The sequence below is a fragment of the Stegostoma tigrinum genome, chromosome 20, assembly GCF_030684315.1.
Source record: "Stegostoma tigrinum isolate sSteTig4 chromosome 20, sSteTig4.hap1, whole genome shotgun sequence".
NCBI classification, from domain to species: domain Eukaryota; kingdom Metazoa; phylum Chordata; class Chondrichthyes; order Orectolobiformes; family Stegostomatidae; genus Stegostoma; species Stegostoma tigrinum.
In genome coordinates, this window is record NC_081373.1 from 27194569 (window position 1) to 27213708 (window position 19140).

The window sequence follows — 19140 nt, forward strand, 5'->3', positions numbered from 1 at the left end:
AGATGCTCCTTTAAACCTCCCTTTGAGTGAGCTTTTTGTCTTTTATCTCTTCGCTCTTATTGTGGCTCAGGGTTACATTTTGCTTTGTAATGCCCCTGTGAAGCATTTTGGATCACACTACTATAGTTAAAGGAGGTTTTAAATATGAGTCATTATTGTTGCAAGGCACAATAGTGGTCTAGTAATATCAATTATTATATCAATTAAATGAGCACATCCCAATGGCTCAATTCTGAGTAAGTGGAACACAATAAGGTTAGTGGCTCAATCCGTACTGCATAGGAGGAAGTGTAAAGGGGATGTCAATGTTTAAAAGAATGATGAATACCACATTTGAGATTCAGGTTAGCTAGCAGATCATTTTGAGACACGATAAAGGTCAAGCTAACCTGACTAATATTATATTCAGACATCATTAGAGAGTCTGGAAAGTCTGTGGTCACACTAACCTGTACATGACTAATACTTGTGGTCATTTAAACCATAAATAAAAAATACCATTCTGCATCTTAACCACCACTCATGGTTCCAGTTGTATAAATGTAACTGGTTGAACAACATTCAATAAATTAATTTACTTTTGCAATTTAACTTTATAAACGTATGACATCTTAAATTTTTCCGGAGTTTTTTTTGTCTATAAATTTAATCTAACAATTTTAAGGCAGGATACCCACAACTTAAGTCAGTTCAGTCTATTTTTCCAGCACATGAGACTAATTAAGCAATAAATTAAAATGGAGTCAATACTAAGTTTATTCTTCTGCCATGTATTGTTCAAAAAAAGATGCAACCTCAATATTGGAAAAGTTTAACTGTCCTTTTGTTTTAAATATTCAAGAACAAAACCCCTATTTTGTTCCATTTTGTGTTAAAATCGCAGCAGTAAGTTACGCAAATAAAAACTCAATGTCAGCAGAAAGGCAATTTAACTTGGTCTTTTAAAACAGAGGTAGAAAAGATTTCCTCTGCATCTGTTCAAAGTGCATAGTAGATAAGCTATGCATACTTCTTGCAATGGAGAAGTACATTGCAAAGCAACAAACATTCCAGAGAACGAAGACAAGCTGAATGCAAATAATCAATGCGACTTCAGGGTAAATTCAACTAAGGCAGACGGCAAAGTTTACTGCCAAATGCTCATGTTGTTTTGAAGCCTTTGGCTTTACAAAGAGAAAGAGGAGGTTGCATTTGTATCTTACATCGAAAAGCAGTGACGCTAGAATTAATGAGCTGAATTTTCAGCAAAACATGTCAACTCCCCAGACTGCTTCTTCAAATTACTATCCACATATTACAGCAAGACCTTGTCAGGCAGGATTAAAATTGGAGAGCTCTCTGTATAATGACTTGCATGATTGTTGTTTTTTGCTACGCAAAGTCATCCAGAGCCAGGTATAAATCACGTACCACCAGTTGTCAATCGATTTAATAAAGACTCTTTATTCATCTCCCATCCAACTGCTGAAGAGCTGGTTGTAGCATAGATTCATTTGTGCTTTGGAACTAGTTTCTTCTTGTTTTAGGACTCATGGTCTCAGGTAAAAACATCAAACTTGGGCTCGTTACTGTCAAGGCATAGTCAACAACCATATATTGGCCTGTCAAACCTGCATGCAGGGACCACTCAGCAATGCGTCATTTAGAAATGTCCAGACACCAGCGATGCATAAATACAGGAATATATGTATAATTGCTTAGGGAATGCACCTCTCCCCCCTCTCCCAGTTCCCAATTTTACTACCATAACTGGGATGAGAATGATTAATGTGAAAACAAATCCCATCTGTAATAAGTGCAAACCACACCGATACATTCAGTGAAAAAGGTGAAACAGCAATCTTGAGCAGCAAACTCAATTTAAAGGCAAAACTTTGTCTTATGAGCTTCACTACATAACAGGATTAAGTAAAATATAGCTGACCCAACTATGGTTTTACAGAAAAAAACTATGTAACATGCATTATCTTGACTACTTATGTACATCAGCCTTTAATTAGAAAGACCTTTGTGAATATGAACTCATTTCATGTTATGGCAGGTGCACTTAATATTTTAGAAATACCCAATAAATGTGACAATTTAGCATTTGTTTTACCTCAAAGTTAGAAAAATATACCAAATCTATTTAAAGAATAGATTAAAAGGTTTCAGCATTAAATTATAAATAGAGTTTTGAAGCGTAACATGACCAGGTTTGATACTACTTCACAAGGCAAAGCATATGGTCTGATTTCATGGTCAGTTGGGTAGGATGACAAATTATTTTCTTTCTTACCAAATTTTTTCAATCTACCATCATATATATCGCACAAGGCTAAATTTCCTGTTGATCAACAGCTAAATTGTTTACTTCCCCAGAGGTGAGGCAGACTGAAAACCTGTAAATGAGGTCATTGATAGCTGTCCTCCAGCTGCCCACTTTAATAGCCTACAAACAGTATGGAAAACAAGGACAGAAATACAAATCACTTGTTGTCTCCATGGCACTAGAATGCCAGCGTGTACCGAGAACTGTATTACAATCTCAGGAATTAGGATAATGATTTTTATTCAGCAATTTTTTTTTCCATCAAACACAAGTGCTGTAGAATCTCATCCAATTGGTTATAAAAGATATTTAAAACTACATTTGGCATGTCAGAGGATAACTGCAATTACAATAGGTCTACCAAGACAGAACAGCTAAATTTTTGTTCCAGCCTGGTCATTCAGCCAGCCTTACTTTACATTGTATATTGCAAGTATGCAATAAGTGATGGCTTGAAGCTTCAAATGGATTGAAAAAGGAATTATTATTAATATCTTTAAAATGCAGTTATTAAATCAAATGCTATGTTACATAGATAAAATTTACAGCACAAGGCTGCATCCAGGGAACATAAATGTTTGAAAGACAGAAACGGAGAATAGCAACCATAGACCTAATGCATAGAGGAGTAGAGCTACGTGGAAATATCAGTGATCAACTTTATCAGTAAAAACAGAGTATGGCTTATAGAGGGATGCAAGACAGATAAAGTTTTAAACAGTAGAGATTAAAACCAAAGAATGTAAAGGAAAGACACAAATACACACTCAGAACATTTTTAAAGAGTAATAGAAATTTGGAATAATCTTCAAAACCATGATGTTGAAAATGCGACCACATATGGTAATTGAAACATTAGGTGTTACAGGGATGGGTTTGATGGTGGACTGGTTTATTAACACATTTAAACTTTCCTATATCCTCTCCACTTGTCTTCTCCTTTATCCATCTTCTATCGGCCTCCCCCTCTCCCTATTAATTTCAGAATCCCCTTCCCCTCCCCCATTTCTGACGAAGTGTCCAGACCCGAAACGTCAGCCTTCCTGCTCCTCTGATGTTGCTTGGCCTGCTGTGTTCATCCAGTTCTACACCTTGTTATCTCAGATTCTCTAACATCGGCAGTTCCTACTACGTCTAAACTTTTCTATATTTACATTTACCTCCATTTTCAAAAGTGGGTCAACAGCTTTCGTTGTGAGGAATTGGATGAAATCACTGATTTGCACTGGCACAAAAAAAGCCAGTTGGTCTACACTAGCGACATTTAAATACCAGCCTCCAATCAACTATAAAATTATCTGGGGTTCAGTCTTTTCAGATGGTAGTTTCCTTCCCTGCCAGCAGATCCACTTCTACTGTGACCAGACACAGGAATTCCACCCTCATCTGCACAAAAATGCTACCTCAGAGCCGGTGACCAATCGGACTGGCTGGAACCTGTGGTCCCAGTACTGCCACCTAGAAGAAAGGCCACTTGTGGCACTCGTAGTAGTGCCTGAGCCCATGGCAGCAGTTGGTGCAGGGCCTCACAACGGGGACAGGGCAGGAGGCAAAAAAGGAAATGGCAACTGTGATGGCAAGGCCTGCAAAGTTAGCATTATTGGACAGATTTTAGGTCAAGTCGTGGAAGAGTTAGGCCAATCAGATTTGGAAAGGGGTCCTCAATTCAGGCACCTCCAGACCTTTCGCACACAAATTGGGTTATGTAGGGGGCTTCCCCACGCCTCCTTATCCCGGAGCTATTCCTACCAAGTCTCAAGAAAGTACCACATAAGGGGGCCAATGGTCAAAGGTTGGTGGCTCACTCTAGGCCTCATGCACCCCTGCCCCTAAAATGAAGGACGTGTTATAGGGTAGACATAGAAACTGATTAAGAGTGCGCTCTGGAAATTTCTCATTGGTGTGTTAGCACTGAAATATAATTGAACATTGTAGCTTCTAAAAGAGATGTAAACAAGTAGCTTAGAACTCCTGTTAACACAATCTGTCCCCAAGGTCCATTTACTCCTACAACTACATCACTTCCAAACAAAAGTTATGAATCATGCAACCAAACTCAACAAAATATTAATAACATAATTAGGATCATATTATTTCTTCATTTCATCAGTTGAGCCTTTGAGGTTTGCTTTGGAGTCTATCTGTAACCAACAGGTGACATCACGAATTCTGAATAAGCATTTGGTCTCTACATTATCAGGAGAAACCGATTTTAACATTCTTTACACTGTGCCTGGAATTTTTCTTATTTTCCATGTAAAACAGTCCATCAAACGTAAATCTCCGCCAAAAAGAAATGATGAATTGACATGTTTTACTGGTGATTAGTAAAAATGAAAAAAAAACTTTTTAGCTAGTAGTTCAAAAGTTACTTATGTATGAAGAATCTTTGTTTGTTGAATATTACATCATTGAATCAAGGTTTGGTCAGTACTTGATTTGCTGCCAAAGGCAACATCAAATTTGGAACTTTAATCATTATGCCAACAGTTTACATTAATCAAAAATGGCAATGCAGCCAAAACAGCTTCAGGAGAGGGAGTGAAATGAGATCAAACATCTTTGACTAGATATCAGAGTTACGAGAACTGCAATACTTTTCTCTGCTATACTTTCCATTTAAATTTTTTTCTGGATTTGTTCTGCAACTGCTCAGTCAGTTCTCTGTCTGTTACCAATATGCATACCTCTCCCTGGCCATTATCAACTTCACAATGAAACTCTTGATGGTTAACCTACACTAAACCTCCTCATCTTGGCATTCCTCACTGCAACAACATCCCACCAACCATGCATGCCTCTCACAGTAACCTGGTTCCTCTTTTCAGATAGACACTGCTTTAGAAGCCTGAAAAACTGCCAAGAATTCACCCAAGTCAAACTGTTTGGAATAATGGCAAACTTGTTATCTGGTTGGGGCTGAAATCATTTTCCATTTAAAAATGTTGGATAGGCTTGTTCATCAATTTTGAACAACTTGCAATGGTTTGAATCAACAGCATGACCCTACCAGCTTAGTCACCCAAGAGCCTTCACTGTATGGGAAAGTTGGCTGAACCATTGAATTAGTTGTCAATTCTGGTCAATTGCTCTAGTTATCTGAATTGTCATGCAAATATAGGGCTCTTAGTTAAATATTTACATCATATGTTTGGTGATATGACACATTAAACTTCTAGATGTCTTTCAAGTGAATTTAACACAAATATATGTTGGACTACAATTCCTGACAGTTACAAGGATCCAAGTATCAAATGCATACAAAAAAAGAGAACAAAATAAATCAAAAGTTCACTTGAATGCCAATAATGCTTTTGCATATACTTTGTTTTGCATGACAGTTGAATGATGGGTGTGCACTAGTTCAGAATTCCAGCACCATATTTTACAGTAATATTCAACTGGCAAACTTTCAATAGTCAATCAGGCAGAAGCAAAACTGGACAGATTCAAATTAATATCTCCAAGCTACTGTTAGCCGTGTTAAGCCTGAAAACTTCCACAAACTGCTTTTGCAAATCTCAGCAATTCATATTTGATAGAATAGGTTTAAGCAGTTACAACCTTCTCAACAGGTTTCCTGCAAACAAAAATACATGTAACATATCACTTACTCACTTCCGTTACATGAAAAGAACAGACAAAAAAGCATAAAAGGAACTAGGAGATGAATGAGATAAATGCTAGATAAGATAGCTAACTCAGGCTGTATAACATATAATCTACAGTACTTTTGGACAGACAAATCCGGAATAACTGTCCACAAACAAAACTTTACTGACCTCTGCAATCTTGTTATAACTCATCTCCATGCACATTTCCCAAAAAAATTCATAACCTCTCAGTATATATACATATGTGTTTAGGGATATGCAATCTAAAGTTCTTTGCAATGAAACCCTTATCATGATAAAGCACTTAATTGTATAGCTTTCATGTTGCTGTGCTCTTGAGCAATCTAACCAAAGTAGAGCTGTATCAAACCCTGCCATTGAAAATGACTTATTTTAGCTCAGAATCATTCTATTTATGGCTTCTCTAACACTGATGAATACACATTGTGAAGTCATTATTTGGCAGGCCACAACTGTTTACATATCTCACAAAAGTATCTCATAACAGCAATTGTTCAACCTATAAATTATGTTTTGGGAATAAAGAAAAAGGCTATTGTTTGGGTGATTTGTGCAAAGCAATAATAAATCTCTGCTTGTGAGAATTTTTAGCATTAGGTAACTGCCCATGTACTTCACTAACGTTTCTGTTCAGTGATGCGTTTCTTTCTCCCTTCTAAATGGACCATAGACTACATGGGGAAAAAATACAGCTAAAAACATGGGAACTACTGAAAATCCTTTTATTACGTAGGATGCCTTAATTAGTTAAGATTGTTCTTTAAGTTGAAGTTGATTGTGCTTCTCTCAACTTCTGGCAATTGCAAAATTCTCAGAAGGAATTTTCAGTATCCAGGCTTTATTTGGACTTAAGATGTCCATGGTACAGCAACAAAAATAAATAGTAGTGATTTTGTTTTAAAATAGGTTAAATGTTTCTCTTGGGCATTGGAACAGCAATTGGCTTCATTAATCTCTGGTGTATATCATCACTTAGAAATTTAAGGTGTTCCTCGAACTGTGATGGATAAACTGTCAATTTATAGCAATTTGTCCTTAACATAGCCTCAACACGTCTGTGTAACATTACCATATGACTGCCTGACAGTGCCAAGGACCCGTGTTTAATTCCAGCCTCGGGCGACTGTCTGTACGGAGTTTGCATATTCTCTCCGCGACCGCCTGGGTTTTCACCACATGCTTCAGTTTCATCCCACAGTCCAGAGATGTGCAGGTTAGATGGATTGGCCATGGTAAATTATCCTAGTATCTAATGTGGAAAAGGTAGAGTAATGGGGATAGGTGGGGGTCTGGGTGAAATGGTTTTTGGAGGATTGGTGCTCTCGATGGACCGAATGGTCTCTTTCTGCATGTACAGATCCTATGATCCTGTGACTGAAAATGCTTAGCTCTGGGTTTCTCCGACTGCACCCCCCACCCCTCCAAATGTTGATGAAAGAAAACATAGCTGTAATGGCACTTGCTAGTCAGTCAGGCCTTCAGAGTTTCATGTAAAGAAAGCTTGCACATAAAATAAATCTCAAATTTTCTACAAATTAGAACAACATAAAATTTGATTATTGTGCAGCAAACAAAAACTAAAATCGCTGGAGAAACTCGGTGGGTCTGGCAGCATCTGTGGAGAGAAACCAGAATTAACATTGAGTCTAATGACCCTTCTTCAGAACCAAGTCATTGTGCAGACTGCACATGTTACAATATGAAGCGCATTTTGATTGTATTAGGCTCTTGAGTAATCAAAAGCAGCAGAGCATAGTAATATTCCATCTTAGAACCCTGTGCTGAATAATTCATTCATATGCTATTTCATACTGACAGTACATTATTTCATATTGTTCTTATTGACAAAACATCACTAGGTGCCACAGATTCTTACAGGCAAAATCATTTTCTTTCAAGTCTTGTGCTTAAATGTCAACTTACCGACTACATCTAAGTGATAGGTGTGATTTATGGAACCATAGATATTTTCTATCACACATGTATAGTTCCCCTTATCAGATGGAACAGCACTTTCCATAATAAGGCTCCAATGCTGAGGCCGAATCTGACAGAAACAGAATGAATTTTGTTTCAGAAAGACACAATTGTGCAAAATTTTATTCCAACAATACATCTAAATTTCATTCAGACTTTATCCCAGCCAGAACTGTTCAAAATTTAAGGATATCTCTGTAGGAGTTCCCTCAGGTTAGTGCCACAGGCCCAAATATCTTCAGTTGCTTCATGAATGACCTTATCTCCATCATAAAATCAAAAAAGTGGGGACGTTCTCCGATGATTGCACAATTTTCAGTGCCATTCATGACTCCTCAGATACTGAAGCAGTCCATGCTCAAACGCGGCAAGACCTGGACAACATCTAGGCTTTGGGCTACACAAGCGTCAGGCAATGGCCAGCTTCAAAAAGAGAGAATCGAGCCACTGTCCTTTGAAATTCAATGATATTACCATCACTGAATCCCTGGCTACCAACATCCTTTGGTGGGGCAGTGGGGGGTGGGGGTGGTACCATTGACTGAAGGCTGAATTGGATTAGTCATATAGGTAAAGTGCCTACAAGGTTCAGTCACATACCACCTCACCAACCTCTGCAACCAGTGTACCATCCTCTGGCACCACCCCACCAAAGAGATATTTCCCTCCCCACACCTATTTGCCTTTCATTGGGACCACTCACTCCGCACCTCCCTCATCCACACCACACTACCCACCAACCCCACTGCAACTGACACTTTTCCCTGCAACCACAGGAGGTGTTACACCTGCCCCTACACCTCCCTTCTCACCTCCATCCAAGGCCCAAGACAAACTTTCCAAATCTGACAGGGGCTCACCCGTACATCCTCCAACCTGATCTACTGCATCCATTGCGGCCTCCTCTACACTGGTGAGACCAAGCATAGAATCGGTGACCAATTCATGGAGCATCTGCACTCTGCACACTACAATCAACAATACCTTACAGTTCCAACTATTTTAACTCACCCTCCCACTCCCTGGGTGACATGTCCATCCTGGACCTCCTCCAGTGCCACAATGACACCACACGCAAACTGGAGGAACAACACCTCATATTCCACCTCGGGAGCCTACAGCCAGATGGCCTAAACATAGAATTCACAACTTTCAAAATCTCCCCACCCCGGGGCTCACCCAATGTCCAACACTCCCTCTCATCCCCACCTCTGTGAATTGACACATCAATCTTCTTTCCCATTTATCCACCCCACCTTTCCCACTTAACAAACCCACTGCTCCATACCTGTATCACCATCCCACCTACCTTCCCCCACCGCGTCACCCCTCCCTCATTTATCTCCCAGCTCCCTTCCCCCTCCCTAGTCTCGATGAAGGGTCCTGACCTGAAATGTTGACTTTCCTGCTCTTCTAATGTTGCCTGATCTGCTGTGTTCTTCCAGCTCCAGACAGTACTGATAAGGTCAGAGTGTAGGAGTCTTGCAGTGAGTAATTCACCTCCTAACTCCCTAAAGCATCTCTACTATCTACAAGACTCAAATCAGGAGTATGATATACTCCCCACTTGCCTGGGTGAGTGCAGTTCTAGCAACACTCAAAAAACTTGATACCACCTGGGCAAAACTAACCACTTGATTGGCAGCACATCCACAAACATTCAGTACCTCCATCATCAACACTCAGTAGCAGCAGTGTCTACAAAACATGTTGCAGAAATTCACCAAAACGTTTTAGACAGCACCTTCCAAAACAACAGCCACAACAATCTAGAAGGACAAGGGCAGCAGATAGGAACTCCAACACCTACAAGTTCCCTTTGAAGCTATGAAAATACATCATTCCTTCACTGTCAATGGGTCAAAAACGTGGAACTTCTTCCCTAATGGCATTGTGGATGCACATAGATCAAATGGACTGCAGTTGTTCAAGAAGGCAGCTCACTACCACCTTCTGAAGGGTAGCCAGTGGTTGGCAATAAATGCTGGCCCAGACAGCGATGCCCACATCAGTAAAAGAATGAAAGAAAAAACGTTGCAATACGATGAAATTTAAGTTGTCTGAGGTGTACTTTTATCGCAACTTATGTGTCATCTTGGCCTTGTGCAATACTGTTAGAAGTACTGGATGCACAGATAATTGCCAGAACAAGTGTTCCTCATGAACAAATCATTCTCAGTCCAATCAACCTGAACAGAAGATAATCCTTTTGATCAGTGTAGTCATCATGTGATGACACCACTGTGCTTCAGTGACTCATTAACTCATATCTTTGGCATATATAACATATAATCTTAACAATAGTTAACAATTCTGGCTGGTTAAAATAATCACACTCACCTTACTCTTTTTTTGACTAGAATACACGGGGAAAGTGAGCATAGAAATTAACAGAATTGTTCTTTCATCTTAAGAAGTGCTCCTAGGAACAGCCTGAATCCAAAGCCTCTATACAAACCAGGTACATGCCATGTTTGTGCGATTCAATGTTCATCATTTATATCGTTCCCACACCAGTGTGTCTAAACATGCCTAACGGTCATTATGGCAAGTGTTATGTAAAACCTTTACTCTGGGGGTGGAAGAAGGTGTTGCATAGGGTAACTCTCATGTTAAATACATATTTAAAAAAACTTCACAGGTTCAAGAGCTGGAATTGAGTGGCATTAGTGGCAGAGCATATTGTGTTTCAGTAGAAAGTAACAGAGCAGTATAACTATTCATCAATAGAATGTTCCATAGTAGAGCACAGCCTCAAGGTTTTTTAATTCATTTATGGGAAATGGGTGTTGCTGGCTAGGTGTCCTACCCTAATTAACAAGTGGAGTGTTAAGAATCAACCACATTGCCATGGCCCTGCAATCACAAAGACCAGAACAGGTAAGGATGACAGTTTCCTTCCGTAAAGGACGTTAGTGATCAAAATGGGTTTTTCTGACAATCAATGGATTCATGGTCATCATTAGACACTCAATTCCAGATTTTTTTTAAAATTCAAATTCCACCATCTGTCATACTGAGATTCGAACCTGATTCCCCAGAACATCACCCAGGTTGTCTGATTAATAGTCCAGCATTAATGCCATCAAGGCTTTGAGGTTAGGCAATTATGGCAGCTTGGGTAGGAGAGTGAGTAGATGTACTTTCAAGGAAAGAAAGTGGACTCCACAACCAGGAGGACCACTGAGGGTATTCAAGGCTCTAAGGATGAGGTGGGTGCTGTCACTGTAGGTGGGAGACAACAAGTGTACCTTTTAAGATGGACACTGTTCTGAAGACTTGGAAATCATTCAGATTGTATTTTAGTCACTGCTGACAGGCCATCATTGTGAAGAGGATGCCCCTTCATAAAATGTTGTCAAGCCATAACTGTAGCTTTCCAATGGGCTACTTTACAGAAAGTACATCCAGTGTCCCAATCCCCTATTCAGTCCAATAACCGCACTGGGACATAGGAACTAAATTTCAGTTTTTAATTGAGTGCAATCAAATGGGAGGGAGGCAAGTGGAGCACAAATAAAATTAGTACTATATGGCACAAAATATGCCATTTTGCTCATTTCAGATGTTGTGTCAGCCTCGGTGGAAGAAATTGAAATCAAACAATTGTTCTGAATGCTATATCAGACAAACTACAAGACCACATGGTAACAAAATCAACTGTACATTTTTTATGTACCTTTTCACATTTTATTCAGGAACTTAATGGTAAAAGCATCAGTGGGAGGACAGAAGGCTGAACTTGTGTTTTTCACACAATGTCTCATTCATAGTGTGAGGTCCACTCTGTCAGCTTCTCATTATGTGAAAACAATTTTCAAAGTGTTGAAAGATAGGGACCAAGCTGCCACAGCTACAGTGCGATATCCCCAGAAATGAAAGGTGCCTTTTCATCTTGAATGAATCACTGCGTGCAAGTTTTAGATACCAAATTCCAATTTAGATTCAAGTCCACGGGGACTTTGAGAACCAAACACTCTTTTCACACAGTTTGTACAAGAAATACTTCACACCACCGTTCCCTTCTAACAAAACAGACCAAGTTTAGCTCATACAGGCCAGACTAAACATCTTCTGTGATTGTCTCATGTATAGTATTTTGACACCTAGTGCCCTCCTTTTCTGATTTATGACAGGCTTGACAATGACTGTTGAGTGACTGGCTCCATTTTGCAAACAGAACACTTGGCAGACACTATGTTCTGTACTCCAACAATGAAACAGAATCTACTAAAATGCAAATAAGCTCCTTCTGTTTTCATAAATAAAGTTACTTATTTTGCAATGTTTACGTTGGTCACATGTAAAAATCTCAACTGCAGGATAGCTTCCAGGAATCCATGGTAATCCAAACAGTTCTGGTACAGGTACAAAACTGGCAGAGACGATAATTTCTAATGCTAACATGTCTTTTTCATTCAGACAGTATAATCTGGACACTTCACTGAAAAGTGCCAGTCGTGTCGTAACTACAGTCAATACTACATTCTTTAAGTCAACCAGCAGTGACTCTTCATTCTGTACACTGCACCCCTATTAACAGAAGACCTTTGTAAAGTATTGCATATGACTCATGATTGAAGATTAGTGTACTTTAAAAAAAATGGAGAATTCTCAACTTTGGCAGGACCAAAAATAGGGCAGTTGCAGACTGGTTGCCCCTTATAATGCTCTGTCTGAGTTTTTCTTCCACTTAAACCAATGAAAAATTCAGCAGTGTGTATAGATGCAGCTGACCTGTTAGTGAGTGCTTTCTGCCTTTCCTGAAAATGATCCAACTATATCGCAGACAAAATTTTAAGAGGCCTGGTAAGATTAACTCGATATTACAGGACAGGCCCTGCAGGGTGTGAAGTGCAATGATCATATCTGTACTATATTACAACCCAGTTCAGTTATAGGAGCCTCAGATTTGGTTTCAGAATCTTGACATTTGAGGTGGTCAAAAATAAAAATCAAACTAGAATCACAGAATCCCTACAGTCAGATAGAGGCCATTCAGCCCATCAAGTCTGCACTGACTCTTCAGAGAGCATCCCAAAAAGACCTACTCTATCCCCGTAACCCCACATTTACTATTGCTAAATCACCTACCCTGTACATCCCTAGTCATTATGGGGCAATTTAGCACGGCCAATCCACCTAACCTGCACATCTTTGGGCTGTGGGAGAAAACTGGAGCATCCAGAGGAAACCTACGCAGACACGGAGAGAGAGTGTGTGAACTCCAGAATTGAGCCAATGTCCCTGGCGCTGTGAGGCAGCAGTGCTAACCACTGTGTCACCATGTTGCTCCCAAACTAATTGGGAGTGATCTTCAACTTCACCCTAAAATGGTCACAAGATCTGAAAAACAGCTCGATAATCAGTATACTCTTCATGGCTTCATTTAACTGCCACAAAAGGCCTGATACGGGCCTGGCTTTAACTTATGGTAACAGTCAGAACATTTTCATTTGCTGAGGCCATCTTTCAGGGGATAAATGGGTGGGCAGTTACTGTCTCTAATTACTCCCAATGCACTCTTATACATAAACCTCAATCTGTCCCTGCTGTCTGCATCTCATCACACTCCGTTATACCTGCCCTATTACTCTTGTGCTCGTTATTCTACATTGGCTCCTGTTTCTAGACACTGGCCCTCATCCTCAATATTAACATTTTCATCTTTTATTTTGATCCCCATCAATTTTTTTTAAATCTCGGGGACTTGTGCGCTGTCTTTCGTTTCGTATCACTGGCCTCTGTGCCTTCAGCCACCTAGGACTCTCACATTCTGAAACATCCCTTCCAAAACTCTCAGCCTCTTCCCCCTCCTTGTTGTCTTTTAAAACTCTACCCTGAAGCTGAGCAACTTAACCAGACTTTTGGTCACGCCTTCTAATTCCTCCTTCTTGACTAAGCATTCATTTCTATTACACACAGCAAGGTAACTCGGGATATTTCATCCACAGTAAAAGACACTTTATAACTGCAGATTGTTGCCAACTTTAATTAAATGGCAAACAGTTACAAGTGTAAGTATAAATCTGCACTGTCCCATTGTTATATTTGGCAGAAACAATCAGTGCACTGAATCCAGCCAAGTCACAAACACCACAAACCTCCACTAGCATTCTATGTTACCAATCAGCGAATGATAAGTAATATGTTGCTGTAGTAACTTCCAAGATTTTGTATTGCCCACAGAACTGTATCATATGCTAGATTACAGAGATTCTTCAGAAAAATGTACGGCTGCTTACTCATTTTTCAATTTGCTCTATATTTATGCAGGTTGCATTATCATTTATTGGAGAAAAATACCTTATATGAACCCATTCGATATTCTGGTTTGAACTCTCGGCCATTTTTTAACCATCGCATAGTTGGCTTTGGGTTTCCTGCTGCTGGACAGCGGAACTTTACAGTGTTGGCTGCTGGAACTGCATGCAACTGCTTTTCCATCTTATTAGGTTGTGTCCAGTATGGAGGACCTATTTCAAACAAACAAATGGATATTAAATACTACTCTAAACCACATTTGTTGCAGTTAAAAACACACCATTAAAGTCTGGCGGGTTGCAAGTGAGGGTAGGTGCTTGGCAGGAATGCAAGGAGAGATACTTAAGCAGGGCCAAAACAAATGAGGTCGGTAGAGGTCTCAAGCTCAAAGTACGAATGAGAAAGCTAGGTTCAAGAATCAGGTTTCATGTAAATGTTATTAGCAAGAAACAAATAGCAAACAGCGTTCTACCGTAGTTCTATTATTTGGTCACTACACAGAGCTGGCCAACCGTTAACTTAGAGAGAGAATGAACTGAAGAGATGTGTGGGCCAGGACCAGCACAAATAATCATGTCTTTGCAAAATGTCTTGATTTAGAAAACAAAATAGTGGAGGTTAGGCTGCTTAATGCTGAGAAACACAGAATAGTGTGTACATTGCATTTTTTTTTGCCCATTTATATATAGGTCATTGAATTGTCTGTTTTGGATAGGAGCACTGAAAATGGAATCAGGTGAACAAGCTCTCTGCCAGGTCGTCCAGCTATCCACCAAGGCAGAAGCAGTTAGAAGTTAAAAATAATCAACCAGCCCAGTGCACACTCCAAAGGTGATCAGAATTCAACTGGATGTGACTTTAATAAACTTTGGGTATTATAAAGTTTATTGATAACACACTCAAAACTAAAATAGTGAGTTTCCCAAAGTTAATCAAGTAAAAACATCACGGTGCTGCTACACCTTGAATTTTGCAACGCAGCCAATATATTAAATGAAAAATAATTTACTGATTAGACTGAAGCAAAGCTAGGAAAGTATTTTTCCTTCTTCCAGGAAAGGAAGTAGCGGCACATTAGACCTTTCAAGTGTGTTTATCCTTTTCATCTGTAGGACTAGAGGATGTAAAAAAAAACTTGGATTTTACTAGGAGGAGAAGCAAACCTCAAGATACAAAACGGCATTAAAATGTTCCTTTGGAAACAAACTATTTTCCATTGATGTGCACATTTCAGGTTGTTTGAAATGAGATTCTACAGATGTGCCAAGACTGCACATGCTCCAGAGTAATGAAGAATGCATTCAAAATACAGACCTGGAAACAGAAGGCAAAGTCAATATCTCCAACACAGAAATGAATGAACTCCTAACTCAAGAAACCTTAAACATCTAGATGCCTCGTGTAAAAGTAATGAAAATCATATTTTACTTCTACACACTTTACCTTTTGAACTTGCTGCAAATTTTCCTGGCTTTTAAGAATCTCAATTACAATTCATGTTGCGCAGCTTATTAATTAATTTTTTCTCAAGAATTTCAGCAAAACTCTCCATTGCTGAACCCAGACAAATAAAAACTCCGTTTACTTTCAGGATTTGCAGAACTAAAAAAATTCAGGAAAAATACTCAAATATGTCTTCAGATTTATAAATATAATTTGCTTGTACATTTTTTTTATGTGAAATCTCATTTTTAACTTCAACCTGAACTTCCTGAAATAAATCAAACTAATGTGGAATTTTAAAATATATAATTGGCTTAAACTTGACCCTGATCCATTTCCTTTTTGGGCCTCTTCCTCACTCACTTGCAATGATGGTTTCCACTTTACAGTATTTGCATCATTAACAATGAATCCAGACTACAGTGCCATTACAAATAGACAAAAACTTCAACCTTTTCTGATGTAAAAGCTCCCTTATTAAGGAGGAACTCAGCAAAAAGCCTCAAAAGGACATCAGTAATGCAGAGTATGGTTAGTTACTCCCCTCGAAGACAACTCGAACACTAACCACTCAACATTCTGGTAATTGTTTGCAGGACAGAAAAGCTGACAGGCAATTTAAACAAAAAGTTCAGCCACCTTGTTTCAATGATAGCTATTTGGGAAAATGGCACTTTTCGAATGATCTTTTCATATGTTAAGAGCCCAGATGGTGAACCCCTCACTGCAGAAAATTACACGAATGACTGCACTTCAGAAACTCACTAACGTATAGATCATAATACTTAGTTCAATATCAAATTGTTTGACCACTTTAGGCCTTAAGATCAGAGATATAGGAGCAGAATTAGGCTATTTGGCCCACTGAGTCTGCTCTACCATTCGCTCATGGCTGACATGTTTCTCAAACCCGCTCTCCTGCCTTCTCCCCGTGACCCTTGATCGCCTTGTTAATTTTGACATCCGAACTTCAGCATAGCTCAACAGAATTTCTGGACCATTACTATCTTTAATTTAGTTTTACATCTCGTAAGTGATTCATGGGGCTTCCTCACATGAGCTAAAGTCAGATCATTCAAGACTAAGGGCTGCCTTAACCTTATAAAGTGGCGTTGACTCACATTATATTAAATATGGTAGCCATACAATTTATTTATTCTACCATGTTCTCAGAAACAGATTTACCATTTGAATTCTTTGTTCATATTGCTTTAACCAACTAAATGCATTGAATTTTTAAAACTAATCACTAACTCATCTAAAATTCATTCCATCCTTATGTTTTCTTTCTTTTAAAACTTCCTCCGTGTGATATTTTACTATATCTACTGATAATTACTGACGACCTCAGTAAGTAATGGTGTGGAAACTAAATTATGAAAATCAGGAATAAGTTTGTTTAAGAGATAAAAAACATCAAGTTAATTTTTATTCCTTTAATCTAACCTTTGAGTTGGTGCTTTCCCCACCTAGCTTCTTGTGCAATTGTAGGTGGTAGGCCAGAAACATATGACTGCTAATACTGTTGACACAATGACCAGAACATCATAAGTTGTGAAGCCACAAAATGCAGAATTTGACTCTCAGATTTATCCTCCACTCGTCATAATAGTGGGGTGGCACGACTGGCGCGGGGTTGAGAAAACAGCAGGTAACAAGGCCTTGCCTCCATCTCAAGCCCACCTAGTTCTAACTAAAATTTCCCCGAGTTGGAAAGAACCAATGCTATCTTGTAGAGTGGTGCATTTATTCATAAACAGACCAATACAGAGTGTCCACCTTAAAAAAAATCAAAGAACCATGTTTCTTTTTAATAACCAAACAATCATTTACATTATAGATGCACAACAATTGCTACGGCAAAATAGCCTATTTCAACAGTTCAGAGAAAAAGATTTATTTCAAGATTGATTATACGTGTGCTTTAGTTCAAAGTTACTGGAACTCCCCCATATATGGAAATGGGAGTTAACTGGTAAGTGTATACAACATATAGTTGAAACCATTAAGAATCCAGCAAGGCTCCAATTTTCTCTCACTAAATTAAAGGTAGTTGATCTTTCCAGACCATGCTGGAACACCCAATAAATACTCTAAAGTTATAGTCCGCCAATATGAAACCGGAACGCTAAATCAGATAATCATTTCTAAGAAAGAACTGCTGGGCCACTAAAAATCATCAGGACAGAACACAATTACACTGAAACGTTGAGCACTTATTATCCTCCCCAACAATGTTGGCAATAAATACCTATGCGAATGCTGACAAGTAGTTCTACAGGTGCCTGACGTATATTTAAATGAACTTGAAAATCTGTGCAATGCAACTTATGATTAAACATACCACTGCCCGTATCTTCCAATGGTCATTTGAAATGACGTAGGCATCACTTTCCATTCTTTGTGCACATTAACGGCTGAATGCCAACTGTCTTCTGGACCTTCGTACCAATGACATCAATTAACTTACCACCTGACAGTAGGATCCTTTTAATGCTGCATATTTTTTCAACTTCTTAATTTAATCACATTTTATAGCCCAAAATGCTAAAACTGACAACAAGTCTTATCTAAACCTCAATCAATGACCATGTATTTGACTCAAGGATCAACTATAAAAGCATGCATATTCAACAGGGTGGAACTGTGGATTCCTTCAAATGATAGGAATAGGCATACCACGAATGTGTTTCAAATTACCAGGCACATAGCTGTAACCAAGTACCTGTATGTCCTTGCAATATAAATTACCATTCATACTTAAATGTTTCAATTGTCCCAAAACCTATATCCTAGAAAGTGGAACTGCAATTTTTCTTTACGTACCTAACTGCACATCTTGGTGGAAGTGGAGATAAACATGCTTGGGGTGTTGCATGGGTATTAAAAAAAAGTCAAAGTCGATCATTAAGCTGTATAAACTGTTGCTCGTGATGAAGGTTGTTGCCATCGTTCTCCTTAAACGTTGGGAACTAACAGGTCTGATTGGACTAGTGTGTTTGAGGAAAACCACTTCCTGTTCTATCTAGAAGAGTCAATTTATGTTGGTATGATAGACATTGCAGAGGTTAGATGAAGACCAGATGTTAGGTCTCATTCCTTCCAGATCTCAAGCTGTTCTGCCTACAAGTCCATATTTCAACATCAAGGTCGGTAGTGCTTATGGCATTCCTCAGTTTTAACGCTTTCACAGCTGTATACAACATTAGATACTGAACTGCCCAATGAATGAAAGCTGAAGTGCAACACTACAAAAAATTTAATTAAATTTTATTTTGTTTAAAGAATTTTGTTTTCAATATATATGCAAATTAGAGCCTGAGAAATACTATATAACTACCTATCTTCCTTTCCATTGTTGGAGGAATCCGAGTGGACAATGCCAGCTGATTCTTAGATTTCTTCTTCTAAAACAAACTAACAAATCTGAAATCATTGGCATGAAACAGAAAATCTACCAAAATAAGTCGATGTACTGACACAGTTCCACTGGCCTGATCTTTGCAGTCT

General features: G+C 38.9%; 1 protein-coding gene across 14 annotated transcripts in view; it reads right to left on the reverse strand.

Annotated features, from left to right (window-relative positions):
- The window catches only part of LOC125461815 (fibroblast growth factor receptor 2-like), a 179650-nt gene that overhangs the window by 45054 nt on the left and 115456 nt on the right, over nt 1-19140 (reverse strand). For all 14 annotated transcript variants that reach the window (XM_059653060.1, XM_059653062.1, XM_059653061.1 and 11 more), the window contains 2 exons: nt 14230-14399; nt 7870-7993 (listed from right to left, as the gene is read on the reverse strand). In XM_059653060.1, the coding sequence (XP_059509043.1) occupies nt 7870-7993; nt 14230-14399 (294 nt within the window). The remainder of the gene's footprint in view (nt 1-7869; nt 7994-14229; nt 14400-19140) is intronic.